Source organism: Chiloscyllium punctatum, chromosome 9 (genome assembly GCF_047496795.1).
Source record: "Chiloscyllium punctatum isolate Juve2018m chromosome 9, sChiPun1.3, whole genome shotgun sequence".
NCBI classification, from domain to species: Eukaryota; Metazoa; Chordata; class Chondrichthyes; order Orectolobiformes; family Hemiscylliidae; genus Chiloscyllium; species Chiloscyllium punctatum.
The window spans coordinates 61,190,686-61,202,983 of record NC_092747.1 but is presented as its reverse complement, the minus strand read 5'-3'; the positions used below and the strand labels follow the sequence as shown (position 1 = coordinate 61,202,983).

Below are 12,298 nucleotides of genomic sequence, written 5' to 3'. Positions count from 1 at the left end.
ATTTATGTGTCTTACTCTGTTGTGTTGAGTGATAACACTTCCAGTTCTTTTTCTGAGAGATTGGTAAATGGGGTCCAAATTGATATGTTTGTTAATGGAGTTCCGGTTTGAATGCCAGGCCTCTAGGAGTTCCCGTACATGTCTTTGTTTAGCCTGTCCCAGGATGGGTAGATTGTCCCAGTCGAACTGGTGTCTCTCTTCGTCTGTATACATGGATACTAGTGATAGTTGGTCATGTCTTTTGGTGGCTAGTTGGTGCAGGATACATGAGCACCAAGCATGTTACCTAGCATGGTGATGTCTGAGAACAAATCTACCAATTCAGCGAGCAAACTTACAATCTGATCCACAAACTGAACTAAAAATCTCCAAAATCGTAGGTATTGAGTTTACTTAACATTCTGCTATTTCTTGCACAAGTCTACTAGAAAGAGCACATTTGCAGTATTAAATGGCAGGAAGAATGTACCAACTTGTGCTGCTATAACAAACCAGTTTCTGTTGCTCAGCAAGCATTTCTTAAGTTTCTGCTTTCGACAGTGGAATGATCTTTGTCTTTTAATGACATGAATCCATTTCAATCATGACTACTCTATCAGATTTCTGATGAGAAATAGTTGTTTATTAAAATGGAAGTGGTAAATCATGCCGTCAAATTTCAATTGTAACTAGCTGCCCCTCAACATGTGGATAAAAACTATCTTCTGAATGCCTCAACTGGTCATCTGAATATTTTTGCTTTAAATGGCAGGTGAAACTTTTTCCTTCTGCTTTCAAGTATGCTCTCTGAATTCTGTAAAGAAAACCATTCTATGGTGTGGTGACCCATCTGTGGGTATTAATGTGGCCCATTAATTTAGTTCAGATCTAGCTCACCTGCTATATTTACATTGTCGACTAATTTACAAGATTTGAATAATTCCATCGGGGCTGTACTCTGGATATCTGTTTAGGTTTGACTACAAATTAACATGCCATCAAATTGAATACTTTCTTAGTGAGCTTTGACAAGCTTTGTAGCTCAGATTGAGGCTCTGGATGTAAGTTAGCTCACTAAGTTGGAAGGTTCATTTTCAGATGTTTCATCACCATACGATGTGTGCCTCCGATGAAGCACTGGTTCATGTATCCTGTATCATATATCCTGCACAACTAGCCACCAAAAGACATGACCAACTATCACTAGTATCCATATATACAGATGAAGAGAGACACCAGTTCAACTGGGACAAGACATCCATCCTGCGACATGCTAAACAAAGATATGTACGGGAACTCCACGAGGCCTGGCATTCAAACCGGAACTCCATTAACAATTTATGTGTTTAGGTTTTCTTGGGTTGTAGATGTCATTTTGTGTTCTTTTTCTCAGAGGGTGGTAAATGGGGTCTAAGTCGATGTGTTTGTTGATAGAGTTCCTGTTGGAATGCCATCCATTCCAACTCTATCAACAAACATATCGATTTGGAGCCCATTTACCACCGTTTGAGAAAAAGAACAGAAAATGACATCACCAACCCAAGGAAAACTAAACACATAAATAAAAAGCGAGTCACTAACATCAGTGATTCACTGGATGCTCACTGATGATGCTACCCGATATGTTGAAGAAACAGTTGAAAACGAACCTTCCAGTTCAGCGAGCAAACTTACATCCTGACTACTTTGTTCTTTGTAGTTAATTAATCTGTCCAGGAAGATTGATGTAAATAAATGAAATAATTAATGGATGTATACATATCATGATGTGTGATTGGCAGCTATTAAATATTATTTCTCCTGTTTCTCATAGTCTGCAGTGCTACTTCTACATAGTCAAAGACAATACATCTTTGAATTTGACAAAAATGATCGGCTTTCTTCTGTGACAATGCCAAATGTGGCTCAGCAGAGTCTGGAAACCATTCGTTCTGTGGGCTACTACAGGAACATCTACAAACCTCCTGAGGGCAATGCTTCGGTGATTCAAGACTACACAGAGGACAATCAGCTGTTGCAAACTTCATATCTGGGAACTGGGCGCCGTGTGCTATACAAGTATGGCAAGCTGTCCAAGCTCTCAGAAATTCTTTATGATACCACGAGGATTGGCTTTACCTATGATGAAACAGCTGGAATGCTTAAGACTGTCAACTTGCAGAATGAAGGCTTTACTTGCACAATACGTTTCAGGCAAATTGGTCCTCTTATTGACAGACAGATCTTTCGGTTCAGTGAGGAAGGAATGGTGAATGCTCGCTTTGATTATAACTATGACAACAGTTTCCGGGTTACCAGCATGCAAGCTGTGATCAATGAGACGCCATTGCCAATTGATCTCTATCGATATGACGATGTTTCTGGGAAAATTGAACAATTTGGAAAATTTGGTGTAATTTATTATGACATTAATCAGATCATCACCACAGCAGTCATGACTCACACTAAGCATTTTGATGCTTATGGGCGAGTAAAAGAGGTTCAGTATGAAATTTTCAGATCACTCATGTATTGGATGACAGTGCAATACGACAACATGGGTAGGGTCGTAAAACGGGAACTAAAGGTTGGTCCCTACGCCAATACATCAAGGTACGCTTATGAATATGATACAGATGGCCAATTGCAGACGGTATCCTTGAATGACAAACCTCTGTGGCGCTACAGCTATGATCTAAATGGAAATCTCCATTTACTAAGTCCTGGCAATAGTGCTCGTCTGACTCCACTGAGGCATGACAGGAGTGATCGGATTACACATCTTGGAGAAGTCCAATACAAAGTAGATGAGGATGGTTTCTTACGACAAAGGGGAAGTATTATCTTTGAGTACAATTCAGCTGGACTTCTCAGCAAAGCTTACAGTAAATCAAATGGTTGGAGAGTACATTATCGATATGATGGAGTTGGAAGACGGGTTTCAAGTAGAACCACCACTGGGATTTACTTACAATTTTTTTATGCAGATCTGAGTAATCCTGCCAGAATTACCCACATGTACAATCATACAAGTTCTGAAATAGCATCCCTTTATTATGACCTTCAAGGTCACCTTTTTGCAATGGAAATTAGCAGTGGTGATGAATTCTATATTGCCTGTGATAATACAGGAACCCCATTAGCTGTATTCAGTGGAACTGGTTTAATGATTAAGCAGCTCAGCTATACTGCTTATGGAGAGATTTATATGGACACAAATCCAGCTTTTCAACTCATTGTAGGCTATCATGGTGGCTTGTATGATCCCCTCACCAAACTAGTACACTTTGGACGGCGAGATTATGATGTGCTTTCTGGAAGATGGACAGCACCTGATCATGATGTGTGGAATCAGCTCAGTGACAGTCTTGTACCTTTTAATTTGTACATGTTTAAAAATAACAACCCAGTCAGCAATATGCAAGATATTAAATGTTACATGACAGGTAAGGATGATCATATTTTACCTTATATAAATTCATATTCTAATGATCACATGTTCTGTTTCAAGTAAATAGCTGTGCCATTGGTAATTCTTAAAGACTTAATGGATGACTGTTTCTCTGTACACCACAATCTAATCCATGTCCTCCAATGAATTCATTATAATGTGAGCTGACCAACGTTCTATGATCGAGAGTATTAGAGTCATAGAGTGGTAGAGTTGGACAGCATGGAAACAAACCCTTCAGTCCAACTTGTCCATGCCAACCAGATATCCGAAATTGATCTAGTCCCATTTGCCAGCATTTGGCCCATATCCTTCTAAACCTTTCTTATTCATATACTCATCCAGATGCCTTTTAAAGGTTGTAATTGTACCAGCTTCCATCACTTCCTCTGGCTCATTCCATATATGCACCACCCTCTATGTGAAAAGGTTGTCCCTTAGGTATCTTTTAAATCTTTTCCCTCTCACCTTAAACCTATGTCCTCTCATTTTGGATTCTCCAATCCTGGGAAAAGACCTTGGCTATTCATGCTATCCATGTCCCTCATGATTTTATAAACCTCCAATATTAAAGTCACCCCTTAGCCTCCAATGCTTCAGGGAAAATAGCCCCAGCATATTCAGCCTTGCCCTACAGCTCAAACCTCCCAACCCTGGAAACATCCTTATAAATCTTTTCAGAACTTTCACAGCATCCTTCCTTGGCATGAAATTAAACTTCTGAGTTCTTCTAAACTTCTAAATGTTTATTGCAATCTTACTTAATATTCACAATACTTTTTTTTAAGTGTACAGCTTTTACAAAAAGAATAATTTTTTTTACCAAGAACAGTAAAACAAATTTGCACTTATCCTTTACGTTAAGCGACCAAATTAAATCTCAAAATTTCCGTAAAACCTTCAAAGGTGAGGATAGATCCTAAATGGAAAGAAATGCTACTATTAAAAGAGACAGAAGAAAATGTGAAGGATACAATGAAAAAGATCAAATCTAAATTAAGTAATGAAAGAAAAAATATCTCTGCAACTATCACAGTTTTCCTGCGTGATCTTTAATAATAATGTTGTGATTGTCTAAAGCCTGCAATAATAGAATACTATTCAGTTCAAATGATATTATCATTACTTGCAAATGGCTGGTAACTTTGGTAACAACAACACAGCCATAACATTATGACAATAAATTGTATTGAAACTGATCTATTATGCACCAAGTCAAGTAAATTAACATAAATGTGGAAAACATTGGGTTTCTTTGCATTCAAACTATGTTTATTACAAATATGTACAATTTACAAACGCAATTATATAATTATCGTTATTGCATTTCTGTTAAAAACAGTAAGTTTTTAGGATCGTCCTGGTCAAAATATTTTTTTACTGGCAAAGTTTAAAATTAATATCACAATGATAATGGTAATACCATGAGCTGAATGTGTTGCAAATCTCTGTGGGATTAATTACTGTGATTGTCTCTAACATATATAACCCAGGAGAAAGTGAAGACTGCAGATGCTGGAGATCAGAACTTAAAAATGTGTTGCTGGAAAAGCGCAGCAGGTCGGGCAGCATCAAAGGAACAGGAGAATCGACATTTCGGGCATAAGCCCTTCTTCAGGAAACATATATAACCCATACTTGTTTTCAGCAGACGGGAGGTGTTAGGATTAGATTCCCTACTGTGTAGAAACAGGCCCTTCGGCCCAACCAGCCCACACCAACCCTCTGAAGAGTAACCCACCCAGACCCATTTCCCTCTGACTAATGCACCAAACACTATGGGCAATTTACCTAACCTGCACATTTTTGTGATTGTGGGAGGAAACCCACGCAGACATGGCAAGAATGTGCAAACTCCACGCAGACAGTCACCCGAGGCTGGGATTGAACCTGGGACCCTGGTGCTGTGAGGCAACAGTGCTGACCACTGAGCCACCGTGCCACCCTTATGAGTGTAAAATTTCTGACCACCTCACAAACAAGGCTCAGAATAATTTAATTTACTCATTTCCATCATCGACAGATTTCCCCAACAACCCATTCTGAGAAGTTTCTGTGAGGAGGCAGAAATTGTCTGTGGGTCACCAATTTGAAATAATTTCTCTCAGAATCACTACATTGCAGATGGAGGTCATTTGGCCTGTGAAGTTTGCACTGACCATCCAACCAGCAACTCATCCAGAACAAATCCCCCACTTTATCCTATCTCTATGGCGTCACATTTACCATTCCTGATGAAGGGCTTATGCCCAAAACGTCGTTTATCCTGCTCCTTGGATGATGTCTGACCTGCTTTGCTTTTCCAGAATCACACTCTCGAATCTGATCTCCAGCATCTGCAGTCCTCAATTTAGGGCAATTTAGGGTGGCCAATCTGCCTAACCAGCACATCTTTGGACTGTGGGAAGAAACTAGAACAGTTGGCAGAAACCCATGCATATGATGAGGAGAATATGCAAACTCCATACAAACAGTCACCCAAGGGTGGAATCAAGCACAAGTCCCTGGCACTGTGAGCCAGCACAGCTAACCACTATACCACCATGCCTCCCACTCTTTCCTTGGTTCAGAATCACTTCATATCCCTTTATGTTCTCTCTGCCTCTTTATCACCATATTTTCATAAAGGCATGGAAAATCCATAGACATTTGAAAATTGTGGACAGGATCAGATTTCCGACGGTTACCATTTTCAATTAGTTTGGATGGGGGGCAGTGAGAGAAGGCACGTAATAGAGACCCAGAGTCCCCTTGACCACCACTGGCTTTATACTGAATCAATGTTGGTCCCTCAACCTACGTCTAATTTCAAAAACAATAATGTAAAAAAAATTAGAACACTTTCTAAACCTATATAAAATAGTAGTCAGGCCCCAGTTGCAATAAAAAAAATTCCTTAATACCTGGATCAACATAGTGGAAGGAGCAAATTACTGCAGATGCTGGAATCTGTACTGTTCAGCTCTGATGACGTCATCTAGACTCGAAAGGTTAGCTTGCTCTCTCTCCATGGATGAACTGAAAATGTGTTGCTGGAAAAGCGCAGCAGGTCAGGCAGCATCCAAGCAGCAGGAGAATCGACGTTTCGCTCATGCCCGAAACGTCGATTCTCCTGCTCCTTGGATGCTGCCTGACCTGCTGCGCTTTTCCAGCAACACATTTTCAGCTCTGATCTCCAGCATCTGCAGTCCTCACTTTCTCCTCTCTCCATGGATGCTGTCTAACTTGCTGTGATCTCTAGTATTTGTTGTTTCAGTACAGATTCCAGCATCTGCAGTAATTTGCTCCTTCCACTAGATTGATCCAGGTATTGAGGATTTTTTTTTAATAATAGATTAGTAGGTTGAGCCTTAATTTGTTGGAATTTTAAAGAATTAAAGGAGACCTTATTGAAACATAAACAAATCTTATTCTGGTTTGACAGGATAGATGTGGACTGGTGGTGTCCCCTGGTGGGAGAGTCTAGGACCAGACAGCACAATCTCAGAATAAAGGGTTGCCATCTATGACAAAGATGGGGATGATTTGTTTTCTCTTTCTGAGGATAGTGGAAATAATAATCTGTAAAATATAATAAATTGAAATAATAAATAAAATCTGTGTAATTATTAACAGAGAGATGCTGAGGCTGGATCATTAGGTATATTCAAGACTGAGCAAAAGTGAGGACTGCAGATGCTGGAAACCAGAGTCTAGATTAGCGTGGTGCTAGAAAAGCACAGCAGGTCAGGCAGCATCCGAAGAGCAGGAAAATCGACAAAAGCCCTTTCATCAGGGATGGAAGCAGGGAGCCTCCAGGATGGAGAGATAAATTGGGAGGAGGGGGTGGGGGGCTGCTGGGAAGAAGGTAGCAAAGAGTACAATAGATAAATGCAGGTGATAGGTCAGAGAGAAGAGTGGGGGAAGGTAGCAAAGAGTACAATAGGTGAATGGGGGTGGGGATGGAGGTGATAGGTCAGAGGGGAGGGTGGAGCAGATACCCCACCCCCATTCACAAGTTGTACTCTTTGCTACCTTCCCCCACCCTTCCCTCTGACCTATCACCTCCATCCCCACCACCATTCACGTATTGTACTCTTTGCTACCTTCTCCCCATCCCCACCTCCGCCCAACCCCCATCTTCCACTTATCTCTCCACCCTGGAGGCTCCCTGCCTCCATCCCTGATGAAGGGCTTTTGCCTGAAACGTCGACTTTCCTGCTCTTCAGATGCTGCCTGACCTGCTGTGCTTTTGCAGCACCACTCTGATCTAAACCCATATTCAAGACTGAGATAGTCAGAATTTTAATCAGTAATGGAATTAAGGTTTATGGGGATAAGGCAGGAAAGTGGATTGAAGAGTTACGAGATCAGCCATGATCTTACTGAGCGGCAAAGCAGACCACATGGTCTGTACCTGCTCTTATGTCTTGTGGTTCTGTTGTCAAATTCTCTCAGTCTTGCAATCTTCTTTCTGCTCCCAGAATCTCCTCAGTGCAATCTGCTCTCCTCTTCAAGTGTCATTAGCCTCCTGTCATAAAACTACCCACTTTCCCTGTCTTCCACAGCATGCATTGCTTCTCACTTCAGGGAAAGCTGTTGAGATATTCCCCTGTATGTATTGAGTACTTCAGAAATGTCAGTTATTTCAGTGCTTGAAACTGCATTATAGACCACTACTGTGTTGGTGGATCACTAGAACCAGAAATAGAACACGGCGTAGATGGAGTATAAACTTGAACAGGAAATATGTTACTGTGCATTCTCTCAGCTCCACAGTCGGTTTTAGACTGTCTCCCCCAGCTCCCACTCCAGGTCACATAAGTAGGTCTCTTAAAGGGGCAACATACATACGACTGCCTTCATAACAACCACATTAGCTGTACAATATGCCTTTTAATTTGACATGCACAATATGGTCATAATAAGTGCACCACTGATGGAAATTACTAATGATCATCCAAATCTTCAAAGTACTTCTGCTGTTAAGAGTTCCCTGGTGTTTTGCTGTAAACAACTGAAAGTGTTTGAATGTGATTTTACTTTTTTCATGTCACAGATGTGAACAGTTGGCTGCTGACATTTGGATTCCAGCTGCATAATGTTATTCCAGGTTATCCAAAACCAGAAACGTCTTCAATGGAACCTTCCTATGAGCTTCACAACACTCAGATGAAAACTCAACAGTGGGACAGCAGCAAGGTAACAACTTCCCTCCTCCCCAATTCCCATACAACCCAAAAACCACTCTCTGTTATTGATTGTAGAATCATGTGAGAATTGGAAAGTTAAAAATCACACAACACCAGGTTATAGTCCAACAGGTTTAATTGGAAGCACACTAGTGTTCGGAGCATCAGATGATTGTGGAGGACACAATTGTAAGGCACAGAATTTATAGCAAAATTTTACAGTGTGATGTAACTGAAATTATATATTGAAAAATACCTCTGTACAGTTACATTGTACTTTGCTCAAAAATTGCTTGAATTCATGTAAAACTCTGTTATCTCACTTTTTAGATTAGAATCAATCTAAACATCATGGCATAGACAGAGAACACAGGGGGCTAACACCTTGAACATATTGTCTAGCTATCACCAATTTTTACAGTTAACTTGAGAGTACAACTTTAAAAAAAAGGTTTTGTGATTTACACATGAAAGAAGTGAAACTATCATGGTATTCAAACAGATGAAAGACTCAACACACAATCAAGGTATTTTTCAATGTACAATTTCAGTTACATCACACTATAAATTTTTGCTATAATTTCTGTGCCTTACGCACTCCGAAAGCTAGTGTGCTTTCAATTAAACCTGTTGGACTATAACCTGGTGTTGTGTGATTTTTAACTTTGCACACCCCGTCCAACGCCAGCACCTCAAAATTGTGCAAATTGGAAACAGCATTATTTCACAGCTTTCAGAATCCCATTAATTACTATTATTAACCTGGAGACTCAGCCAACCCCAAGGTTACTTTACCAAATTTAACTGTGTTGCATGGATAAAATAAAACTGTCATACCATTAAAAAGACCACATGTAATCTAAAGAGGATGCCTCATGATGTTAATTTGCAATGAAGGACCCTTTATCTTAACTCCTTTTGGCCAGGCTGCTTGTTTTACACAGCAGTCAGCTTAAATTGATTTGATTTTACATTTTCAAATGTGGAATTTCAGCAATTCGCCAGAGAAAGGTTTGTTGCAGACATCTCCAATAATGTTTGTGTAACACAATACATTGACATAAAATTAGGAACAGAAATGGTTTGGTCACTGAGGGGGCAGTGATAACTTAAATGTACATGGAAACCAATTAAGCACAGACCCAATCTATTAAACCACCCATGTTTAAATTGTGACCTTGTTCCAATTAACCAAAAACACTGACAATTATTAGTTGTATTATTGTCAACTTGCAATGTATTCTTGCAATGTTTTCTTGCTAGTTCACACCTCATTAAGGTGTGATTCCTGTATATTTTAATTCCCTGCGAATTAATATGTCATAGTGGTAATGTCCCTATCTTTCATCCAGAAGGCCTGGGTTTAAGTCTCACCGACTCCTTTCACCCAAAAGGCCTGGGTTTAGGTCCTACTTTAGAAATATCTGAATAGGTTGATTAAAAAACATCTACAATGGTTTGTTCTTTAAACCAGAAGACCCAGATTAAAGTCCAGCATGCTCTAGAGATGCATCTTAACACATCTGAACAAGTTTGTTAAAAATATCTACAACTTACACGTGTTCAGAAAATAAATAGCATCTTGTTAAATCCAATTTAATTATGTACTTAATCCCTTCAGAGTGATGTGTTATTACAGCTTTACCAATGATTTGCTATTGTTCTATTCACCAGTAATAATGTGTTCCTTTTCAACAGTCCAACACACATAATGAGCAAATTACATTAACCAATAACTCATTTACTATGAGTGTTTGAGGATGTATCGAAAGAAGTGAAATATCAAATATAAAAAGTATGAGGAAAATACGAGATTGTTTTAATTAAAGAACCAACAATAGTACAGGAAAAACAGGTCAAATGATGTTCTCCTGCACCATTATTTGTATGACCCTCTAAAGTAAATCAGTGACAATTCAGAATGGAGTCTCATGGCTGGAGATGCTCTACAAGTAGGTAGTTTGAGTTGGGAAATTTCCCTGCTTACTGCACTTGCCTTGGGATACAGTTCCCTGGATGGTTCATTTTTCACTCCAAGGTGGATGAGGGATGGTGTCAGGCTCAAATATAGATTGAAGACAATGACGGTGGCTGCCAAGTGCAGAGATGGGTTGTTCAAAAGGCCTAACTCAGTTCACCAGGTCTTTATTAACAATCTGATATTGTTAAAAAATAATAGATGCTCTAGTGGTCCTCCCTCACACTCCATCAGTTCCTCACCCACATCCCATGCGTACCAACCATCCACCACACATTATCCTCACACCATCCATATCGACTCATCCAGTCTTCTCTATAGGCAAGCTTCAGAATTCATTTCAGAATCATAGAGATATACAACACGGAAACAGACCCTTCGGTCCAACTTGTCCATGCCACCCAAATATTCTAACCTAATCCAGTCCCATTTGCCAGCACTTGGACCATATCCCTTTAAACCCTTCTTATTCATATACCCATTCAGATGCCTTTTAAATGCTGTAATTGTACCATCCTCCACCACTTCCTCTGGCAGCTCAGTCCATAAATGCACCACCCTCTGCTTGAAAAAATCTAAATATCACCCTATTACACCTTTCATTAAAGCAAACAATCACGCCCATTCATGAACATCCATTCAATGCTTTAAAAGCCAATCATCCCTTATGAAAGTAAACGTACTCACAAACCTACAGCAAAGATAGCAATCCTTGAAATAACTTGAGTTGTCAATTAAACTTTGAATTTATACACCATCCTCCAACCACCACTATGGGATAATTGTAAGTTGTGGAAAGCAACAAACTAACAATAATGACATAAATATAGCTGTTGAGGTAATGTTAAACATTTATGTAAGTAATGGAACAGATTTTTTCAATATTCATTGACACAGACAGGCTCTATTTCATTAATTTTTAGTGCTGGATTCACTTAAATTGATAGCTTGACAATTTGACAGATCTTATCCACCTTCTAATGCATACTTATGTCTCCTCAATAAATGTTTCACTCCTACATTGCAGGTTAAGGACCTTGCTACAGAGAAAATGAGATCTTTTTGAATTTGGCGCTGAGTTCAAATGACCTTTTTGTGTTCAAGTTTCTTTCATGTGTGAGCCAAGCCCTCTACACCCACCCCTGAACAAAAACAGTTAATAATGGGGTGAAACTTCATGTCCTGTTCATCCTTTCTAAACGTCTGAGAGGCTACACAACTCTCCGTATACCTGGCATTAAATCCATGAGAACTTAGAACTAATCTCCTGTTTAATAATCTTATCTAATCATTTCCATCTTAATCAAGATTTCTCATGTCACTATAACATTATTTTCATAAATTGAGAGATAAACTGAAGTTTATTCAAGTGAGATATTCATCCTCCTTATTTCTTCCAAAACATAATACTTCCCAAATGATGATACACTTACCTTACATTGGCATGCAGAGCAGCTATTTTGTGCACAGCAAGATTTCCACAAATTACAGGCAGTTGATTGACATTATCTGTTGCTTCACAAAACTGTCATGGTGAAACAGAATGGAACAAATTAATTATGGTCTTTATCTGCAGATTTTTGTTTGAAAGTGACAATAGCAACAGAGTAAATTTCATACTCCTTCGGGAAAATAGAACCAGAGTCACTGTGGCACAGAAGGAGGTCACTCAGCCCACTAGACTTCACAAACAGTGCAAGGTTAGGATTGGCAGGAGAGGTGTGCGTGGACTTGCATTTA

The 12,298-nt window shown here is 39.5% G+C and overlaps 1 protein-coding gene across 11 annotated transcripts in view; it reads left to right on the top strand.

Moving 5' to 3' along the window:
* tenm4 (teneurin transmembrane protein 4) overlaps positions 1 to 12,298 on the top strand; it is a 658,797-nt gene that overhangs the window by 631,600 nt on the left and 14,899 nt on the right. For all 11 annotated transcript variants that reach the window (XM_072577672.1, XM_072577680.1, XM_072577676.1 and 8 more), the window contains 2 exons: positions 1,793 to 3,404; positions 8,448 to 8,590. In XM_072577672.1, coding sequence (XP_072433773.1) covers positions 1,793 to 3,404; positions 8,448 to 8,590 — 1,755 coding nt within the window. The remainder of the gene's footprint in view (positions 1 to 1,792; positions 3,405 to 8,447; positions 8,591 to 12,298) is intronic.